General features: G+C 39.3%; 1 protein-coding gene across 4 annotated transcripts in view; it reads left to right on the top strand.

Moving 5' to 3' along the window:
* The window catches only part of SLC35D2 (solute carrier family 35 member D2), a 57,227-nt gene extending 38,899 nt beyond the window's left edge, over positions 1–18,328 (top strand). For 3 of the 4 annotated variants that reach the window (XM_090274037.1, XM_090274035.1, XM_090274038.1), the window contains 6 exons: positions 1,293–1,395; positions 2,617–2,709; positions 7,205–7,272; positions 15,613–15,691; positions 16,647–16,729; positions 17,378–18,328. In XM_090274037.1, the coding sequence (XP_090130163.1) occupies positions 1,293–1,395; positions 2,617–2,709; positions 7,205–7,272; positions 15,613–15,691; positions 16,647–16,729; positions 17,378–17,480 (529 nt within the window). In that variant the 3' untranslated portion in view covers positions 17,481–18,328. Of the gene's footprint in view, positions 1–1,292; positions 1,396–2,616; positions 2,710–7,204; positions 7,273–15,612; positions 15,692–16,646; positions 16,730–16,966; positions 17,356–17,377 lie in introns of those variants that run through there. The other variant, XM_090274036.1, reaches the window with a different exon arrangement.
* The last annotated feature ends 4,900 nt before the right edge of the window (positions 18,329–23,228 follow it).

The following is a 23,228-nucleotide window of genomic DNA, read 5'->3' as shown; positions in this document are numbered from 1 at the left end:
TTTTGAAATTGAAGGGGATCAGGACATGCTGCTCCAAAATACACTGCTTTGGCATAAGCATTGTTTTGATCTGAAGGCAGTTGAGAATCAACAGAAGTAGGAATTCTCTGCCTTGCCTTTTCTGCCTAAAAGCAGATGATAAATTTCTCTTTGTGAAGGTGTCACCTCTCCCAGACCAGAAAATAGGAAAGCAATTTTTGTCACTTGACAGTGAGAGTTAGCATAAACAGATCTTACTAAAATAACCCTTATCTTCCATTAGTTTCCCCCGTATATTTCCTAGTCCCTTCCCCATAATTTATTTGTTCCTTAAAACCTAAACCTTCTTCTTTGTTAGTGGTATATAAGCCCTGGAGTCTAACAGCTTCTTTGAGTTTCACTTCTCTGTGAACTCCTGTATGCATAAAATACTTAACAACAATATGTGTCCTGTGAGCTCCTGTATGCATAAAATACTACAATGTGTGTCCTTTTTTTTTTAATTTTTTTTTAATGTTTACCTGTCTATTGTTAAATTCGCAGGCCCCTATTCATTGAACCTAAGAGGGTAGGGACACCTTGGCAATATTTATGAATTATGACATGAGTCTGATACTGTCTGCAAGGCCAAGTGCAGATGGATGAATCACATCATGGCTGAGCTGTTCTGTTTCCTCCCTATGCCTCTGCCCCAATATTTTTATCCTAGTATTATTTATTTAAAGTAAAAGTTGAAGAGTGTTTCAAAAGAATGGGGAGAAGGGAGCCTTAGAGGAGTTGCATAGATGGAATGTATCCCTGCTTTACCTTTTTGATGGACAGGGTATTGGGGTTGCTGTTAGACGATATGGCTGTTTGGGCACCAGATGGAAGTGTCAGTTTCTCAAATGACCCCTCTTGCCTCAGTCAATGCCCAGCTGTCTCCACAGGGCTGTACCCTGGGGATCGCCCTATTTACTACAATAAGCAACTGCCACTGGGTATGTTGAATAAAAAGGCAGAGCTCACCAATTATTATGCTGATTTATCAGTTAGCAAAAGAAAGGGTTGTGCTATAAAAAGAAGATGGTTAATGTCCTCTGGTTTTAAGCCATTCATGATTAAGTTGAAGCCACCTGTTGGCCTAGAGTTGTTTTTGTCTGGAGGCAAAACAGAGGAATTAGCCATTTACCACCACTGAGGGGGAAACTGCCAGAGGAAGGTAGTTTCTAGCGTCACAAATGAATTTGATTGGGGAAAGATGAAATAGGGAGACTTTGAGGCCAAGATGTGAGTTTCTGAATAATCCTCCTCTCTTGTGTTCTCCCTTCCAGTTCCGACCTTGCCTTTAACCTGGAAGGCTATATTTTTGTATTCCTGAATGATATCTTCACAGCAGCGAATGGAGTTTATACCAAACAGAAAATGGACCCAAAGGTACCCTATCTTCACTTCTATGTCTTTTAGGCTTTGTCATCTGGACCCTGAAATTACATGAAGAAATGAATTTGTAAAGTTAGCATGTAATTTAATTTATATAATGTCACATATCTTTTCAGTGATCTTGTCTGTAGAGTTTCTTGTTACTCCTTGTCATGCAAAGTTGTAGTTGAAAATTATAGTATGGGAGAAGATGCCACTGTTTTTGATGCAAAATCAGATTATATAAAAGAATATTAGGAAGGCAAATTAAAAGAAGTTGTTTTTTTTTTGTTTTTTTTTTTTTACCATCATCATCAGTGACCAAGTTGAAGTCTGAGAGCAACTCCAGCTTGAAACCTTCCAGTTTCAAGTTTTGCTGCTTACTAGTGGTAGTCATTGTGACTTTGAACTTGAACTTCTTCAAACCTCAGTTTCCTCATCTGTGGAATGAGATTAATAGAGTGGGTACTTTATAAGGCCCTGTCCAGCAGTAACCACCTCTCATGGTCCTGAGGGGTGGTGGGCAGATGAGCTTTTCTGTTGAGATGCTGCCCTCAGCCCTCACCCCCACCCCAGCTGTTCTGGAAGCACCAAAGGATGAGCCAGACATATGTTTCTTTGTACCAAGTCCTTTGTGTGGAGCTAAGGGTTTGCTCTGATGGACAGGCTTATTTCTATGAGCTGTTTCTTTTTTTCTGCTCAGCCATTTGTTTTTTAATGGTGGCAATTTTACAAAAACAAGTTTGTTGTCTTTTGAGAATCACAATATGTCACCTTTTATGGAAAGTGGTGGAGAAGTGGTTTAGCCGTTTTAATGAAAAGTAAATTTATGGAAGATTGGAAAATGAGATAACTAGTGATTTAACCCTGCTGTTCATTAATAGAAAGAGCAGATGTTTTTAAGGAGTTCTGTTCATATTAAAATTTTTAATTTTTTCTTTTTTTGTTCCAGATTTTAAAGCATGCTTTAAAAAATATTAGAATGTCAGAGAAGGGTGGAACTTAGGAGATCATTTATCTCCATTCATTTTATCGGTTATTTTTGTGTTAAACAAATGTTTTTTCTACGATTACAGTGTGCCTGAAAGAAGCATTTTATATCAGAAATGTGCTGAAATTATTCCAATACAGAGTTGGTCAGGATGCATTTTGTAACTGCATAAATCCATAGTTTATAAATGGAAATTTGATACTTTATGTTTCCCAACTCAAGTGGAGTTTTCTTTGTTTTTGCAGGAGCTAGGAAAATATGGAGTGCTTTTTTACAATGCTTGCTTCATGATTATCCCAACCCTTATTCTTAGTGTCTCCACGGGAGACCTCCAACAGGTGAGCTGGTGACAGTCATTGCATTCTTACTCAGCAGTCTTTCACAGTCTTAATATTTAACCTTCAGTACTCACTGAAGTATGAATTGTAAATGTTACTAGGATTCCGTGAAAGCAAGATGTATGATATCCCAGTAAAACCTTTGGCACTATTCTTTCATTGGTATTTACCTTTAGACATCTGGGAAGTGGCAGAAAGTGGTCCCAAGAACTCTGGACTGGAAGCGTTTTGGAAAAGCAACCATGAAAATCTGAGTTAAGAGTCTCACTGCCCTTTGGTGATGTGGGGAACCTGGGAAAGGTGCTTGACTTAGAAGGGGATTTTGACACTAACAAGTAAATTTATTTATTTATCACCTCTATTATGGACATTTTAAAACATATGCAAAGTAGAGAGTAATTTAATGAACTCATGTACCCACCCAGCTTCCACACTTTTTGGTGTTTTGCCATTGATATTTCTTCTCTACCCTGTGCTCTCACTTCTTCTCCCACTGAAATATTTTAAAGCAAGTTCCAGACATTTTGCCATTTTGTCTCTAAATATTACAGGATCTGTGTTTGAAATTTGAGAAGGTATTTTTCTTCTGGTATCTGTCCTGCTCCCTTATGTGGGCACACCAGTGAGGCACAAATAAAGTGGTGGGTTAGTAGAAATACAGGTGGCCCAGCTAAAGAGAGTGGAGGCCAGTCTCTTAGGAGGGGCAGGTGTGTACCCCAGGACACTGACAGCAGCCACCTGGAAGCGTGCCATCCTTGCCCTTCCTGGTTCTTCAGGACGTTGCCAGCCACACCACTTCTAGGAATGTTGCCTGTGTCTTAAGGAGATGTTTAAGGTCAAGTGAAAGGCTAGGGTGTGGCCTCAACCCACAGAACCAGAGCCCGGCTGGCCTAGGGTGAGGGTCAGAGAGGCCCTGTGCAGCAGCCGTTTTTCTCCTGCAGGACAGCATTTCTGTGTTTAACCATCAGTGTGGCTGTGTGGTGCCCACAGGCTGAGATTCAGTCCCATCTGTAGCCCTTTTAGGGGTTTGAAGGCTGCGGGCTTCTGGGGACTCCCGGGGTGAATGTCAAGGCCTATTGTCTTCTCGCAGAACTGTACTTTCTCACTTGTACATTTCCTCTCCGAAAAGCTGGGGACAGACAATAGAAGAAGGGCTTAGCAGCAGCATCCCTGGGTAAACACCCATTTCCACGTGTTTCTGTTGAAAACCACGCAGAAACTCCAGTTTCGACAAACGACTTTTCTTGTGCGAGTTGAGGCCTCACTGTAGTTCAGTGTTGGACGGTAGAGCTAGCACCCACCCCTCTCTAGTAATACTGTATAGGGCAAGATATTTGAAAACACAGTATTTACTTTTCAGCCACCGACAGTTGATTTTAAAATGCCCTTGGGGCTTTTAATTTAATTTTTTATTTATTTTTAATCCTTATCCGAGGATACGTATTGATTTTAGAGAGATAGGAAGGGAGAGAGCAAGAGAGACAAACAGCGATGTAAGAGAGACACACCAATTGGTTGCCTCCCCTGTGTGCCTGGACCATGGATTGAACCCACCGCCTAGATATGTGCCCTGACTGGGAATCGAAAGGAAGTTATGAATCCTCAGTGAAGTCATCCTAACAGTTTGTCTCATTTCATTATCATAGAAATGAGGTTTTCTATTCTGAAATCTTGATGTCTTAGAGCTTTTTCAGGTATATATTTATGTCTGAAAATAGAAATCTAGAAATTCCTAGAAACTCTTTGAACACTTGACTGTAACTAAAAGCATATTTCCCCATAGGAACAATATTAAGAATGGCATGGTGACCAGAAATTAACTTTAGGTGCCTGAGCAAATTAGACTAAATAGTATGTATGTATGTATTAAGTGTGGTTATTTACTCTTGCTTATCTGTGCCATGTCTTTTTGATTTTGAGGCCAGCCAAAAGAAACCTTGAGGGTAAAGGAAAATTTGTTCATCCCCCACAATTGATTTAGGAAAAACTTCTTCCAATTGGTCACTTTTAACCATGGCTGTCCCCATGGTAGATTGTTAACTAGATGCAATAAAGAAGCAAACTACTGTACATAGATGTGTTAGTCTGCAATATAAAATTGCATTTTACTTGCCAAGTTTGGTTTGATCATACCAGAAGTTGATTGATAAATTAAACTAAATGTTAACTTCTCTTGTTAGGGAAAGGAGCACTTCGATGAGTTAGTTTTCCTGGTTGGCAGGAGAGGGTCAGAGATTGTGCTAGGACTTGGTGTGAGTCACTGCACTGGGGGTTCACCCCCGGACCTTGGACTTACACAGTTAGTGGCTCTAATAGCACCTTGATTCTATCTCTGATTATCAGTCAGTGATTGTTAACAAATTAGGCCTCTGGAAAACATTCAGTGGGTGAACTAAAGTCATTTGAATGATTGAGTTATTGAATCAAGGTACATTTTTTAATTAAAAATTTATTTTTAAATTTTCATTTATAGTTGACATACATACTGTATTAGCTTCAGGTGTACAACATAGTGATTAGATGTTTATATAACTTAAGAAGTTCTCACTTGACAAGTCTAGTATGCATCCACCTGACACCATACGTAGTTTTTAAATATTATTGACTGTATTCCCTGTGCTGTGCTTTACATTCCCATCACTGTATTTATAACTGGCAATTTGTCGAAGTACACTTTGTGTATTACAGTTGATGAATAGGGATAAATATGACTTTTTCTGATCAAAAATCCATAAATGCAAAATGAAAATGATTCACATGCCAACATATCTTTACAGCAATAAGAAGTCTAAAGGAAGAAGTACTTTTATTGTTATTCATCTTGAATTAATTTGTTTTAAAATAAATATCATACTACCTTATTTTTTAAAATACTACCTGTATAGCCTCATCGTTATTAGAGAAACAAAATAAAGCTAAAATCTGTCAAACTTTAGGTTGGCAAAGAATCCAAATGTTTTTATGAAAATTACTCCATCACCCTCTATGGTTCATGTGGCATCAGGAATATATAACTTTGATTTACTGTTTACCTGGTTTAAGTTCGTGGTGTATGGTTTTCTTTTATTCCCACTTCTGTTTGACTTTCAGACACAAAGTGTTTCGCATAGCTTTTGTCTGGTTTTGCCCTTTGGCCTTGGCATCAGCTCTCAGGTGTTTCTGCCCCTTTTGCATGGCGCTTGCCAGTATGACAGGTTTATTATACTCATTATATTTTGTCTTTCACAAGTAAGGATTTTTTTAAAAATGCTTTAAGATGGAAAATTTCAAACCTCTGCAGAAGGAGAGAGAATAGTATAACAAATGCCATGTACCCAGGAACTATTCTCAGCAGTTATCACCACTGAATGTGTATCTTTTTGATGAGAGAGGCGGGCAAAGTATTACTAATGAAACAATGTCAGTAAAATATGACACGGTTGTAGTAATTAGAAAAGAGAATTCCATTTTATTTGGTTTAAACAATTTGAATTATAAACTTCAGAAGGATTTGAATAATTTTAAACATATGAAGCTAATAAAACTTGGCCAGCAAAGTATTGCTTAACAGGAAGTGGGTAGAACTTATATTTAATCATATTATTCAGCAATATTAATGCATAGTCTTTTTTAAAAAGATTTTATTTATTTTTAGAGAAAGGGGAGGAGAGGGAAAAGGAGAGGGAGAGGAACATCGATGATCAGTTGCCTCTTGTACATGCCCTGACCAAGGACAGAACCCACAACCAGGCCTGTGCTCTGACAGGGAATTGAACCAGTGACCTTTTGTTTTGCAGGATAACACCCAACCTGCAGAGCACACCAGTCAGGGGAAATCTTGTGTCCCTTTAAAATCATTTTTGGAGGCAGGCAAGGGACAAATCAAGAATAAAATGCTTTTTATTGTCACCTGTCATTTCAAGAGGGTTAATTTTATTTTCTCAGCTAGAAACTAAGAGCAGAAACTGAGTCTTAAACTTTCCTGTCTGTCAGCGCCTCCACCAAATTACTTTATTACTTTGTAAATAGCAAATAATTATGTATTTGTTAATGATACTTCCTAAGCATTTGCTTATTCTTGAAAACAGAATAATGCCAACATTATTAATTTTATAATAACATTTGTTCTAAGGTTACTTTTATAGAAAGTAAACCTAACCTGATTTTGTGACTATAATTATAGTAAAGATTTAATTATAGCCACAGCAATAATAGCTATCATTTTGTCCCTGCCACCTGCAAGGTTCTAAACAGTTTCATTAAATCCTCACATTGATCTTTGGATAAAGTTTTAAAAAAATAATCCTCATTTTGTAAAATGGACCTCAGGTTTAGGGAAGAAAAGTAATTTGCCCAAAGTCACATAACTGGTCCTACTTAGGATTTTTAAAATAACGTTTTTCTCTTTAGGAAATTGGCTCCTGTACTAAATAAAATGCACAGTTTGGTAAAACCAGTAGATTTAAACTGTAATATTATTAATCTAATCATTAGTTTTCTCTCTTTTTGATACTAGGCTACTGAATTCAGCCAATGGAAGAATATTCTATTTATCATACAGTTTCTTCTTTCCTGTTTTTTGGGGTAAGAAACCATCGATAAATACAAGCTTTGGTCTCTGGTGTCTCTTGACAAGTCAAATCAAAATATACAGTTTGTCTGTTCTGTCAAAATTATTTTTTTTCAGTATATTTTATTGATTATGTTGTTACAGTACTCCCAATTTCTTTCCCCTTTGCTTCCCTCTTCCCAATACCCTCTTTCCCTCCAGCAATCCCCCCCCCCCCTTAGTTCAGTCCTGGGTTGTGCAATATTAGTTCTTTGGCTTCACCCTTTCCTATATTATTCTTAACTCCCCCCTGTCTATTTTGTACCAACAAATTATGCTTCTTAATCCCTGTACCATTTCCCCATTTCTCCCCCTTCCCCCTCCCAGCTGAGAACCCTCCAAATGATCCCCATACCTATGATTCTGTTCCTTTTCTGGTTTAGTTAGTTGGATTTCGTTTTTATTTTTTAGATTGTTGTTGATAGTTGTGAGTTTGTTGTTATTTTAATGTTCATAGTTTTGATCTTCCTTTTCTTAATAATTCCCTTTAACATTTCAAATAATAAAGGCTTGGTGATGATGAACTCCTTTAGCTTTACCTGGTCTGGGAAGCACTTTATCTGTCCTTCCATTCTAAATGATAGCTTTGCTGGACAGAGTAGTCTTGGTTGTAGGTGCTTGCTTTTCATCACATTGAATACTTCTCACCAGTCCCTTCTTGTCTGCAAAGTTTCTTTTGAGAAATCAGCTGGTAGTCTTATAGGCACCCCTTTGTAGGTAACTCTCTGCTTTTCTCTTGCTGCTTTTAAGATTCTCTCTTTATCTTGAATCTTTGGTATTTTAATTATGATGTATCTTGGTGTGGTCTTCTTTGGGTCTAGCTTCTTTGGGACTCTCTGTGCTTCTTGGACTTGTATGTCTATTTCCTTTGGCAAATTTAGGAAGTTTCCCTTCATTATTTTTTCACAGAAGCTTTCAATTTCTTGCTCTTCCTCTTTTCCTCCTGGCACCCCTATGATTCAGATGTTGGCACGTTTAAAGTTGTCCCAGAGTTCCTAAACCTCTCCTCATTTCTTTCAATTCTCCTTTCTTCATTCTGTACTGGTTGATTGTTTTTTTCTTCCTTATGTTTCAAATTATTGATTTGAACCCCGGTTTCCTTCCCTTCACCATTGGTTTTGTGTGGATTTTCCTTCGTTTCATTTAGCATATCCTTCACTTCTTCCCTTATGTGTTTGCCATACTTAAGCATATCTGTCAAATCTGTGAGCATCTTTATCATCAGTGTTTTGAACTCTGTGTCTGTTAGGTTGGCTATCTCCTCGTTTGTTAGGTTGGCTATCTTCTTATCGCTTAGTTCTCCCACTGAAACCTTGATCCGTTCCCTCTTTTGGGTCATACTTCTCTGTATCCTCATCTTGACAGGCTCCTGTGTTTGTTTGCCTCTGTGTCTTAGGTAGAGCTGTTGCACCTGTTACATTTATGGGGAGGAGCCTTAGGTATTCATCAGTATAAGGCGACCTGTTTCACCACGTTGTCACACTGTGTGTGTGGGAGGAGTCTGGGAGGGAACAATGCTGCTTGCTCAGCACTTGCCCCTTTTCCAGGCACTTTTCTCATTCCATATGGGACTGCTGCCTCTCTAGCTGTTGCCCTGGCTGTGGTTCCCAGAGTAGATGGGTTTGCAGATGTTCTAGGACTGTGGGGGCTCTTTAAACAAGTGGTCTCTGTTGAGAGATTGGCAGTTTCTTCCCCCGCCCCAATCCCCACTGTTTTTCACAGTCAGAAGCAATGGGGTTTTATTTTCCCTGGAGTTGGAACCATGAGCTGTGTGGTCTGGTCTGGTGATGGGAGTGCTCTCCAAGTGTCCCTCCAGACTGTTAAAAATGTATGACTGTGCTTTCCACCGGCCTGCCGCTGCCACCACTGCTGCCGCCACCACACCATGTTCTCTCCACCCTGGCTCCCTACCTGTCTCCTCCTACCTGTCTGCATGAGTATTTCTTCTTTATATCTTTGTTTGTTGGACTTTCGTGCAGCTCAGTTTTCTGGAACTTCTGGTTGTCTCTGGTTTTGAGGTAGTTGTATTCCTTCTTAGCTGTGGAGGGAGACACAGCGTGTCTGTCTAGGCCTCTATCTTGGCCAAAAATCTCAAAGTTCTTTTGTTTGTCCTCCAGTTTTCTCTAGGTAAAGTACCCCTGTAGCAGAAGAGTGGACTGGGACCCATATTACATACCGTGTTCTACTACAAATATGATGTTGCCTATTGATTTCTGAAAGTTAGTTTGAAATGAAGTTAGCTGACATGTCAAATTCAGTACTGTGTTTGTTTTTGTCACAATGTCCCAAGGTCCCCATTTTCTGTAGTGCTGTACCTACTATATGCAGGGAAATTTCTGAACGATATTGAAACCATTGTGTTGTGCAATAATTTTAGCCTTTTGTTTTTCAAATTTTCCTTAGGTCTGTCTTCCTGTCAGAAGCCATGCAGCTGTGTCTTTTCTTTCTTTTTTTTTTTTTATGTTCCCAGACTTGAAAATTTTCATGAATAAATAATAATGCAGCTAGTAAATAATCCAAAAACTGTAAAGGAATGCAGAAGGAACACAAGCCACCCCCTCCATCCCTCAATCTCCTTCATTCATTCATTCACTTCCCCTTTCTCCCTGCCTGTAGCACTGCAGTTTTCCTTTCCAGAGGGAGTCATTGTTTGAAGACTTTGGAGTATCCTTACTGGGCTGGACTCTATGTGTACACAAGCACCTGTGTCTTATCGCATTTGGAAGGGTCTTTGAATGACTCAGGGAATCACTTCTCAAAAGGCTTTTTCTGTGAAGAAAGATGAATTTCCCACTTATTTTTTACACCATGAATACTACAATTTTAATTATGTATAAATGAATTAAGACAACTCATGATCTCTTTTATCAACACTCAAATTATCAAACTGGGTTTTAATTGCAGTAATAATATTTATGTATATCCTCCAGTTCAGTAATCCTCTGTTTAGCTGTGTCTGATTTAATGTTTAAGCTGATGATGGAATTTTTGATTTTAATATTTTATATTTTATTTGTCAATATTTCACAGCTTTTTTTCAAACTTATCTGCTTATCCTTAAAATTCTTTCATTGGTGATCTTTGTGACTATTGCTTTTATTTCTTTAAATATTATATGCATAACTATTCTATATTCTGTAAGTTATGATTCCAATATCTGTAGTTCTTAAGAATCTAAAGATGCAATTTGTTGACTGTGTAGTTTGTGATTGTCTTTACAGTTTACTTTCTAGTGTGTTGGGTGACTTGTGATAGTGAGCATGTTGCTTAATATTAATCAGTCCTGTTGTCTAAAATTGGGAATTTGAGAAACTTTTCTACAGGGACAATCTGATTTTGCTCCAGCTGGTAGCCAGGTGTTGTCCCTGACCTAAACCACTGCAGGCCTTTTTGAGGGACTGGGTTCAGTGCACTACAGTGACCCATCCTTCCCACGTGGAGTTTGGCCCAGAGCTCAGTTTCCAGACTGTTCTGCTATGCCTCTGCCCTGAGCCAACCTGATCCTGCCCCACTGTTTGCTGCTCTGACTGTTGCCTGGCCATAATTCCTTACTACTATGTACCCAGTTCCCTTCTTCCACAGGGGTGATATTGAATGACCTCTAGTACCTCTTTCAAGACCAGCAGTCTCTCAAATAATGTGTCCTTTCCAGTTACTGGTTGTTCTGCAATGGGAGAGTATTAAGTACTCTAAGTACTTAGGCAGCCATTGTTAGAAGCCTAAATTTAGTAAGATATTTGTAGTTCTCCCAGTTGTTGATTGAGAACATTTCAACTAAAAAAAAAAAAAATCTACTAAGCTGTGAATTAGTTACCCTTTGTCAAACCATCTATTTTTTCCTTTCCAATTAAAAAAAAAAAAAAATCAACCCCATATCACAGAAATTCAGATCAGCAGCTTTCTCTGCCTCAGCCCATTCACCTGTGAACAGCAGAGCCAAGTTTCAGTCTTTTTAAATGTTATTATCAACTTTATGAAATACTTGTACTTGACTATTTAACCATTTCATGAGAGATGTGGTCAGCAGTGCCTGGAAGTGAGCTGTCACTCTGGGGCTTGCCTATGCAAGGCATGATTGACCCCATCTGTATACAATTCCATATATATATTTTTTCCCATTTAAAAATGTGCTTCTCAGAAAAAAGGTACTCTTATTCAAAGTTCTTAATATATTATCAGTGGTCACTTTGCAAATGAAAATGTCCTAAAAGTATAGTAATTATAAATCAATCAGTAAAAATGATGAAATCATTAACATTTCAGATTTCACCCAACTTTTAGGATGAAAATGTGGTAGGTCTCAGTTTTTTAAGTGGGTTTTTGAGGCCACTAAAATTATCACACCATTCCGACAGTGAAGTGCCTGAGCTCTGGAATCAGAGGTCTGGGTTTCAGTCCTGGCTTTGCTACTTATTAGCTCTGGGTCCTTGGATAAGTTCTTTAACCTTTTGAGCCTCAATTTTCTTAAAATGAGAGCGATGAGCTAAAGTATCTGATTTATAAGGTGGAGTTCTGGGAATTGATTGAGGAAAGAGCACTTAGAACCATGCAAGACATAGAAAATGCTCAGTAACTATTAAATAGTATTGCCAATATTTCTGTTTCTTACTCATAGATAGAAAGCAGGATGATAGTTATGGGGGCATTATGGTGTGGAAGGATCGAGCAAAAAGGAAAAAGGACTCATGGACATTGTCAACAGTGGGGTGATTGCAGGGGGGAGAGACTATAACAGGGTTAAATGGAAATGGAAAAAATTACATTAAAAACATTTAAAAATATTTCTGTTTCTTGAGGGAAACCTGTTCAGTTTGACTGTCCTTTTTTTTTTTTTTGACTCCACGCACATTTGGTTCTTCCTATAGCAATGGATTCAAGAGTATTTCTTCTGTTATGTATACTTTACCTTCAGCAGTCAAGTTTTAATTCTGAAACTGCTCTAGAAGGAAGCTTCTAGGGCTGGATTTATTCCATGACTTCAGCATCATTGCACATGATGGAGGTCTAGGGTTGGAGTGAGTGCCTACCATGGGCAAGATGAGATTTCTTGGAATTCTTTGAAAGCTGGAATTATGGAAAGAGTAATATTCCAGAGTACTATTTTGGTTAGTGCAAGGAGTGTTAAAGTGGCTGTTTATTACTTGAACATTTGTTTTGAATTTCTGTATATGTTTGTGCATGGAATGGTAACCAGCAACAGGTTGTAAATGAGGTCATTTCAGTTCTGTTCTGACTGGCACAAGTGTGCCAGACAGGCTTAGGTAAATGGTCGTTTTATTTATTTAATTTTTAATTTGTGGGTGTGTCATTTACAGAAACAAGAAGAAATCCTTGAGCAGGGGTTCCAGCCCAGGACTGGTCACCTGTCCACATGGGCACCTCTATGCCTGGGGCCCTATCAGCCAAAACATGCAGCTGGCATCTGCTATCTGAATAAATGTATATCACACAGTTTTCAAATGTACGCAGATGATATATGATTTTTAAAATAGAGTGGCAAAAAGCTGCTGAGCATTTGCAGTGCTTTTAAATATCTTCGCATTTTATTCATCCACAGGTGCTAAAATCAAAACTAATGTAATGTGAAAGTTGACTTTTTGGTGTTAAAAGTGGTGTGGTTTCCTTTGGATTGAGATCATAGAGTTACATTTAGTTTAGAACCTCTGTCTTTGCCAAAGGACTGCATAAGTACTTACATATAGAAATACATTATGTTTCTTAGGAAAAAATTAATACACTACTTTGATCTTAGTGGTTTCATATTCATCCTCTTGGGGACACCTAGTGGTTGAACTAAGAAATACAACCGTTCTGTGTAGTTGCCGTCTGTTGCCAAGAACTGCTTGCTAATTTAAACTCCCCCAGGATGTTAGAGAGGGGTGCTCTTCTTCTGCTCGCCCCAGCTGGTGAGTGTTCTAGTTGCCCACACCTGTGGGTATTGGAACCTTTGATCCAAGGTGTCTGTGATTCTGAGTGCAGATGAAGATGGTTTCACTAAAATGTAGGATGGACAAAATGCTGCGCGATTGGAACCCTGGAATAGGAATGTTGAAGCAAAGATAAATATAAAGGACCTTCATATTTGTCCTGGGTTTAAGGCTGCACTGCAGTTGAGGAAGCCTGCTGGGAGCTTTGCTGTGTTCTCTAAATTGGGTTGATCCCCTCCCCTGAGCTGTACTCTGTGATTTTAGTAGACTCTGAGCAACTCCAGAGTGGATGCTATGGGTACTGTGCTTTTACTACCCAGGCCCAGCAGGTCAGGCACTCAATAACATCAGGCTGAGTTTTTTAATCTTTTCATTTTATGCATGAGTAGGATTATTTATAGTTCTGCAGGACTCTAAATTAATGTAGAATTCATTAAGAATGTAAACATTAAAAAAAAACTTTAGATTTCGTTAAGCCTTTAATATATACTGTTGCTCTATTTATAAAGCTAGTAATTCTTGTATAAATATAATAATTTTACTTTCATTATTTGATTAGTGATTTGTTATTTCAAGTTTAACTGATTAAAATTTCCTAAACAATTTACTGTAAATTAGTCCCATTTACAACTTAGTGACCTAAAGGTTTTTAATCTTTTTAAACTGCATTTACAAATGTGATTTACCTGTTTTTTTTTCCTAGTAATTTCTAGCCCTAATGAGGCCCTAGCAAAGCTAATGAACCAGGTTGCTTTACACACCCAAGCAACTCTTTGAAATCTAATAAACCAAAGTTGAAAATGTAGTAAATCAACTTCTTTTCAACATTCAAGTACTCAGTACCGATTTACTCAGACTCTTACTTCTTTCAAGTGAAAATTGCAAGTCTAAAATCAATTGCACATTGCAAATTAAAACCACAAAGGCCGAGATGCTGGCTTCTCTAAGTTGTCAAATTATTGTAGTTTTCTTAATAACAAAGACACATTTTTCTGAGAATTACAAATTTTAAGATTATAATTGAGTTTATTTTTCAACTTTATGGTAAAGATATATTATACTTGAGCTCTAATTTTTTCTCCACCTCACCTGTTAATATACATCTTAGGCCAAAAGTGGTTCCTGTGTTGATTTATGATTCTGATTCTGTTTCTAACAATGAGTGAGATTTGGGCCTGGGGACCGAGTGCTAAATTCCTGCAGGGTTTCCTTACCAGTTCACAGACTGAGTCCTTTCTTAGAGTCTGGTCCCCTCTGCCTGCCAATTGGGAGTCCAAGTCCTTGCCTTCTCACTGGGATTTAGCTTTAAAATCCAACACATCTTCTGCTCCCTCTCTATTTTTCCATTTTCATTCTCAACCAGTTTTGATTGCAGTATCTTTCAGCATTTAATCATCTGATTCAGGTGGATGATATTTTGTAACCCATGTAAGTAGAAGCTGATTTTCTTCACTGCTTAATTGAAATGAATCTATTTCTTTACCTGTAATTGGACTGTGGATTCTTTCCTGGACACATATATATTCTTGTCTGGTGCTTAGTCACAATTCTGTAGTCATTTTATTGACAAGTGAGTGTCAAAATACTGGACAGTGTCGAATGCCTGTTGAATTAACTTTGGTGATGAGAACAGGAGTATCACTGACATGGGGAATTCATTTATTTCAATCTCCTTGGTCCAAGCCAGCAACTGTTTAGCTGATTTGCCCTTTTTTTTTTTTTTTTTAAATTTATTTATTTATTTTTAGAGAGCAGGGAAGGGAGGGAGACAGAGAAACATTGTTGTGTGAGAAATCGGTTACCTCACACACCCCAAACAGGGAACCTGGCCCACAACCCAGGCATCATGCCCTCACTGGGTATTAAACCAGTGACCTTTTGGTTTGCAGGCTGGTGCTCTATCCACTGACCATACCAGCCAGGGCTGTTTTCTTTCTAACACCTGTGGTGAGGGTTCATCTGTGGAGCTTTGAGACTGCACATTGGGCTCACCTCAAACCACTTGAAAGAGAACCTCATCCAGGCGTCATTGTGTGCTAAAAGTGCACTCGGTGATTCTGATGCACAGAGGGTTAAAAAACAGTATTGTAAGATAGCCGTCAGATCATTTTAAAAATCTCATTGCTCCTACCTCCTTTCAAGAAAACATTAATGGGAAAAAGACGGACAAAATGAAAAGGACACAAGGTAGAAAGTTTGGCAAACCCATGACTAGACCATTTTCCTATAAAAGATCAGAGTTAAAAAGATGTTTTACAATGTGCGTCCTAAAATCTTTATGGTATTAAAGCACCTGTGTGTGGGTCGCTCACTGACTCTCCTTAAGAAACCTGTTGTCATTACCCTGCACCATAAGGCACACACTCAGGTGTTTTCTCCCTCGCCCAGGTTTCTGTTGATGTACTCCACGGTGCTGTGCAGCTACTACAACTCGGCCCTGACGACAGCGGTGGTTGGAGCCATCAAGGTAACCGGGTGAAGCCTTGGGATGTGTAATCAAATTGAGAACTTGACTGTGAATCCAATCTATATGATAGAAGCTGAATTTGATTTTATTTTGCTATCAGTGGTAGTAAGAATGGAGGCTTGGAACTTTTTCAGCTGTGCCTGAATGATCCTTTCTTTTGTTTTCTAATCTCCTAACTGCATAAAACAGAAGGAGGATTAGTTCATTTAAAAAGGAGAGACTAATTATGATTATTAAATTAGAGGGAAAGGATAAAAGGGAACGTGAAATAAAACTGAAAAATCGCCAATTTTCTGCACTCACCAAGATACCTTGTTATCTACAGTTTGGTTTTCTGAGAGAATCTGCCAACTAAGAAAGGGAATCCTTGTGAAGAGCAGTTTCTGTAAATATATGCTCAATTATAGGCTAATAAAACTCATAGATTGGTGTGGGTTATCTCATGCATGTGTACGTGCATTTGAATAGAATCACAAACCAATAGAGGATAGGGGTGCTCTGAGCTCTCACCTACAGTTGCTTTGTTTTTCTCTTCACACGAACCCCTACAGTGAGGAAATCTGCCTGCTTCCACAGTAAGCTTGTCTGTTGGCTGCCCAGAAGCCTCCTAGAAAACACTGGACAGACTACCCCTTGGAATTTATGAAATGTCTCTAATCTGTTCAATATAATTAAAATTTACTATCCAATGATTATAGAGAGATGAGATCTGGAAAGCTGATTAAAACCCAACTCTTAACATCCTTTTGCTGTGCAAGAACTGGAAGGGGGCATGAAGTTTTCTTGTGTTTGCTCTGCCATAGTTTGCTTCATTTTTTAAATAAGGCCTTTGTAATGGATTTTTATTCATTCATCCAACATTCCGTGAACACTTACTATGTGCAGAGTAATTAAATTTTTTAGTTTCAGATTTCATCATATTTTTCTCCTAAATTCTTGCTCTCTTTTCCTGCAGAATGTATCCATTGCCTACATTGGGATGTTAGTTGGAGGAGACTACATTTTCTCTGTGTCAAATTTTGTAGGGTTAAATATTTGGTAAGTGGGATTTTTAAATGAATTCATTTTAGCAAAATATGAATTTTTAAAAGTCTGATGAATATGTTATAAGTGAAAGAATAGGTATTTTGACATGACAATTTCTAAGATACTTTTATCTGAACCACTCAGTTCATCTGTTTTTATGACATACTCCCTCATGTAGATCATGGGGTCATCAGTAGTTAACATTCTAGAGGCTGAGATATGAATTTAATTCATGTGTCCTCCTCACAGAAAAGCTCCCTGCATTATCTGTCTTCCTCTTGTGAAGTGGACCTCGTTAAGCTTGTGCTCTCTCAAAGCACCATATGCTAAGTGGACTGAGAAGAGTGACTGAGATACTTGTAAAAGGTCTTTTGGGGTCACAGACATGGGATGCTATTTTAGGATAATAATGTATAGTTTTTTCAGTAATAACCAAGAGCTTATTTTCTCAACAAGGTTCTGCATTAGGTTTGATCCACTTTTTTTTCTGCCCCAAAATATTTGTAAAATAAAGAGGGGGAATTCCAATAAAGTAATGTACAAATGAAGAAAACCTGGGGACTCGATAATTCCCTCAGGTTTAGCTGACTGTGTTTATGAAGGTGGCAGTGACTGCTGGGGCTTTTCTTTACTTTTACTTTTTTTTCCCCCTTCTTTCAGCATGGCAGGGGGCTTGAGATACTCCTTTTTAACTCTGAGCAGCCAGTTAAAACCTAAACAACCTGTGGATGAAGAAAACATCCCTCCAGATTTGAAGAGTTAGACATTGGGGCAAAATTGTAAACGGACCTCCAGTCTGGCGGCTACGAGGGGGGTTGTTACCAGATGTGGGAAAGTGAAGCCAGATGCTTGAGACCTGGTGAAAGCAAGAAAAGACATGTCTGCAAAATGCAGAGAATCTACCTCACAATGCCTGCACAATGAGCCATCATCGCCTTGAGAAATGTGTCCGGGCAAGGCCTTACCATCCGAAAGTGAATCTTCTCAAAATAAGCCACTGGTTAAAGGGATTGTTTCAGGGGGTCCTGTGTGGTCGATCACTCCTCTGTTCCCTGTGCTTAAGAGGAGGTACAAGGTCGACACTGTGAAGGTGATTATTTTCTTACCAGCACCTTTGCCTTAATTTCGAAGGTCCTAGCCAAAGCAAAGGGATAGTGAGAGCATTTTTCAGTTTAAACAGATCTATTTTTATTTTTACTGAATTAGCCAATTAATTGCCAGTAGAGTTATCTGTTAGCTTTGATTTGATCTTACATGTTGGTATTTTTTCCCAATCACCAAAGTAAAATTAAAAAATAATTTATATGCATGCCTCCCTACTGTGTGTAATATTATGGTAGACAGGCAGAGAAACTGAAAGTCACTTCTTCACTCTGCCTTCAAGAGTGATACTCCTCTTAATGTTTGTGTTGGGAAAGATTATAAAATAACTCAGTGGGACATACTACAAGACTTGGTGTGCCCTGTCAACATTTAAGTAGGTCATATTTCTCTCCTCATCTCCCTTCAAGTTTGTTCAGGGGGTATGAAATTCAGATCATGTGGACTTTAGCCAAAGTTATATATTCCTCCAGGCCTGCCTGACCTCCCAGACCCGTGGTGTGTGGGAAGGAGCCCTGAGTGGCTGAGAGGTACCGTTCCTCTCTCCATCAAGACCTGGGCTGTCCCCACGGGGTTGTGGTGCAGGGGAGGATCTCAGTCTGGGAGACAACAACCCTGCCTTCTAGCCTTGTCTTCACTGCCAGGCCACCAAGACCTTCACAGGTCACCTTGCATTATGGCCTCCATTATTTTTACCTATAAAATTGAACTAGATCTTTAAATCCCTTCCAGCTCTAACTTTCTAAGTTTCTAGAAGCTGAGCCAGATGTGGGGAGGGCAGCAAATGAAGAAATAATTGTGCTGATGTGTTATTTTAATTTTTAAAAAACATTTAAAAATCTTAATTGTAAAATATACATAAAATTTATCCTCTTAACCATTTCTGAATGTACAGTTCAGTGGTGGTAAATATATTCACATTGTTGAACAACCAATCTCCAGAACTTTTTCATCTTGCAAACTGACACTGTGTACCCATTAAACAGTAACTCCTCATTCCCCATGGCAACCACCATTCTAATTTTCGTCTGTATGAATTGGACTATTTGAGGCAACTCAGGTAAGTGGTATCACTTATCATTTCACTTACAATATGCCATCATATGGATATACCCCACTATGTTGACCCATTGAGTGGACATCCTGTCGTTGGATATTTGGGTTCCTTCCACTTCTAGCCCTTATGTGAATAATGCTGCTATAAACATGGGTGTACAAATATGTCTTTGAGGCCATGCTTTTAATTCTTTTTGGATATTAAAATAAAACTTGTTTCTTCTACACACAGAGAGCACTTCTGACAGCAAATACGCAGGGTCTTTTTTTCACATTAAGCAGTTCTCTAACTCTCTGGAAACCACCTGGGTGTCCTACAATTTAATTCTGATACTACCTGCAGTCAGCACCCCCCGCCCCCCCCCCCCCCCCACACACACAGTTAAGAGCTCAGTCCCTCAAAGAGTGCTTCCTCTGCCTGGCTGCTGTGGCTCAGTGGATTGAGCGTCGGCCTGCGAGCTAGGTGTCGCTGGTTTGATTCCCAGTCAGGGCACATTACTGGGTTGCAAGTCGGGTCCCCAGTTGGGGGTGCGAGTGAGAGGCAACCACACACACACACAAAAAAAGCTTCCTCCAATACAGATGCCAATCCCAAGTCCCAGATTGTGACCAGTGCTCTGATTAACCAGCCATGGATCAGGGGTTTCCCCTTGGGTGCAATAATTTGCTAGATTGGCTCACAGAACTCAGAGAAGTGTTCTGCTTTCTATTACCAATTTATCATGACGGATACAACTCAGGAACAGCCAAAGAAGAGATGCAGAGGACAAGGTGTGTGGGAAATGGTTTGGAGCTCCCATGTGCTCTCTGGGCCCGCTTTTCTCCCAGCACATCCATGTGTTCACCCACTAGAAAATCCCCACTCTCTCTTTAGGTTACATCACCCTTAGCCGCAGTAACACGGACCACAGATGCACGATTTTACTTTCCTTGTACAACAGTACACAAGGGTTCGGATTTCTTCACATTCTATTTAGCACTTGTTAATTTTTTTTTGTAGTAGCCATCCTAATGTCTGTGAGGTGGTATCTCATGTAGTTTTGATGTGCATTTCCCTGATAATTAGTGATGTTGAGCATCTTTTCAAGTGCTTATTGACCATTTATATGTCTTCTTCAGAGAAATGTCTGTTCAAATCCTTTGCCCAATTTTGAATTGGATTGTTTTGTTGTTGTTGAGTTGTAGGAGTTATTTATTGTTTCTGTTAACTTTTTATTTTTATGTTATTGTTTTTCTATTAGAGTTGTCCCAGTTGTCTCTAGTTCAGTTTTGCTCGTTTGTTTGTGTTGTTCATTAGTTTCCTGTATTAGGTGATATCATATAGTATTTTTACTTTTTAAAAGGCTTGTGGAGTGTGTCCCTTGGGAATCCCAAACCGTGTAACCACTGTCTGTTGCATCCTCAACATCACTTCTAAAAACCAGAGACCAAAAATTCTAATATTTGGAAAATGTAAATATAAATTTCTTATTTTTTTCAGTGACAAAAAACAAAACAATCTTTTGCTTTCTTCCAAAATTTTTTTCTGATTTTTATTCTTAGGAATCGTAAAGGAAATCGCATTTGTGTTTTTATAAACTTTAAATATGGTCAGTCTTGTTTTCATAGCTAGAATTCCTGGGGGTGGGAGTTCTTAACTGGAATGTTTTTCTTTTGCAATCACCCAGATACCTTCCCCTTTTCTTAAATGACCCTTTCTTCTTACCTGTGTGGAGACGTCTACTCCTGCTTCCATATGTGGCCAGCAGAGGGCACCCTAAGAGCAGTCCAGCAGCCCTTGTAGCTGGGTTGAAACTTGGCAATTTCTGCTATAGCGCTCAAGAGCCAGGCTCTGGAGGTGTGGGGTTGATGGCAGTTCCAATCCGACTTTTGAATTAAGGCTAGTTGAGGGTGCTTGATGCGGGGAGGTGGTGCAGAAGGGATCCATGAGCTCCAAGGAGGCTAAAGAAATGTAACCCAAATGCCTTAGATCCCCAGATTCTTTTCTCTTACTAAAAATCACAAAAATCACTCTTGATGGGACAAATAAAACTGCCTTTGAGATTGTGCTTACTTCTGGCTATTGTACTGCAAATAACAGCAATTTATTTGTTAATTTGGATTTTTTCTGCTGTTTATAATTTTTTTAAAAAGATCATCACCCGAGGATATGTTTACTGTTTTGAGAGAGAGAGAGACAAGAGAGAGAAAGAGAAAGAGGAAGTGGGACAGGACAGCTAGGTTTCACTGCCACATCCTCCTCATTCAAAGATCAGAACAGAGATGTGGATCCTCAAAGTCACTGTACAGAACTTTATTCTTCAAATTCTGTGACTGCTTACCTGGAGTGTAATGTTAAAAGACTATCCAAGTGGGATGACAGCATGAGGGGCTCTGTGAACCCACTCCCCAGGGAAACAAGGAAACTTCATATAAATAGTATGTACCTGTGGTAGATAGCATCTAAAATGAATCTCAATGATCCCCGTCCCTTTATATGCACATCCTGTGTAACCTCCCCTTGAATGTGGGCTTGCTTCTCATGCATGGAACAAACAAAAATGATGGGATGTTCCTTCCACAATTAGGTTACAAAGGAGTATGGCTTTGGTCTTTCTTATCTCTCTGACTCTTCTTACTTGCCCTAGCTGATAAGCCAGCGAGAGTCCATGTTGTGAGCTGCTTTATGAAGAGGTCCATGTGGTGGAACACCCATGTGTGGGAGACGTCATCTTGGCAACAAACGTGTGAGCTTGGAATGCATCTTTCCTCAGCTGAGCCTTGAGATACTTATGATTTTTAGTTACCCAAGTAATACATGCTCATTGTGAAATTTTAAAATATAAAAAAGGACAAAGATGTAAGTTAAAAAAAATTTTGGTTCATATCCTTACATAAACTTATTTCTACTAATCACCACATTTAGAAGAACAATTGGGACAACACTGTTCGGTCACCTGCCTTGTTATAGATGTAATGTTATTAATCCTCACACTAGGCCTGCAAAGTAAGAGTAATTCTGAATCCCATTTTGTAAGAATGACTTGAGGGACAGACGGTTAGCTTGTCCAAGCTGTGTGACAGGATGGCAGAGCCCAATGCACATCGGACTGTTTTTCTCCAGAGCCTGTCCTCACCCGCATCTCAGCTGCTTCCAGATGAGCTGAGCCATGGAGATGACAGAACATGAAAAGGAAACAGATTCTGAGAGGAATTGTTTCTAATGTTGATTTTGGTGACTGCTTCTATCTAGGAAAGGGAGAAATTTAAAAATGACTAATTTTTCCAGCTTGGGTAGCTGGGGGCAGGATGCTCCCACAAATGATACTGATTTCATAATCTGTTCAATAATACATGTGACTTCTACTAGGCAACGAGTATTGCCTCATTCAGACTTGCCTCTAACTCAGTAAGGACTTCACACACCATGTGATTCAATGAGGTCCACAATCCAGTCACTCTGCACCAAGGAGACCTGGCGCTGTGGGAGCCAGAGTGGGGACCAGGGCACCTCATATTTGCTAGCATGGCCTACCCACACTGTGTTTCCCACAGTGGTTCCCCTGTAACCAGAGGGGAACCTGGAACAGGCATCAGGCTAGAGTGCAGTCAAGCAGAATGGTTCCTTCTCCGCTCCACACCAAGGGGACTCTATTTCTGTACTTGGAACAACCAACAATATACTGGGACAGTCACACCTCAAGGGTCCACTGAGCCTCCTTCTTATTTCTCCTATGTACTCCACCAAGATTTAAACTTTCTCCATTTCCCTGGGAAATGGACCCTTTTACAGTAGGTAGACAATCTCTTCCTGAGCTCAGTTACCAAAGGTGTCCATCAAGGATTCCATTTTTTTGCTACAACACCTACCTGAAAGGGATATAAAATCTCTAAAGAGAAATTACAATTATCTCTAGGCACTGCTCATTATCTTGATTGTAATCTAAGCATTGAAAGTCGATATTCAGCTATCTCCAAAAAGAAGCTAATCTAAGAATTCCCTAGAGCCACAACTAAGCAATAGTTTCATGGATTTTTAGGTCTAGCTTGGCTTCCCCACTCTATGAATTTTCTAAAATTTCAGTCTCTGAACCCTTTCTTGGGAAGATAAACCTGAGCAGGCCTTTGTAAGACTGAAACAAGCACTGTCTGAACCACCTGTGCTACGGTTACCTAACTCTTCAGAACCTTTCACCATATTTGTGCCTGAAAGAGATGACCAAGCTCTGGGAATGCTCACACGAGAACATGGCAGTGAGCATGGGTCTATGGCCTGTCATAGCAGACAGCCACATTCAGTTGATGGTGCCCTCCTAACTGCCTGCGGGTACAGCTGCAGCTGCAAAGTGAGTAGAAGCCTCACGGGATTTATCTT

The sequence above is a fragment of the Furipterus horrens genome, unplaced genomic scaffold (genome assembly GCF_987537825.1).
Source record: "Furipterus horrens unplaced genomic scaffold, mFurHor1.1.pri manual_scaffold_4, whole genome shotgun sequence".
Lineage (NCBI taxonomy): Eukaryota > Metazoa > Chordata > Mammalia > Chiroptera > Furipteridae > Furipterus > Furipterus horrens.
This window is presented reverse-complemented; position numbering and strand designations above follow the sequence as displayed.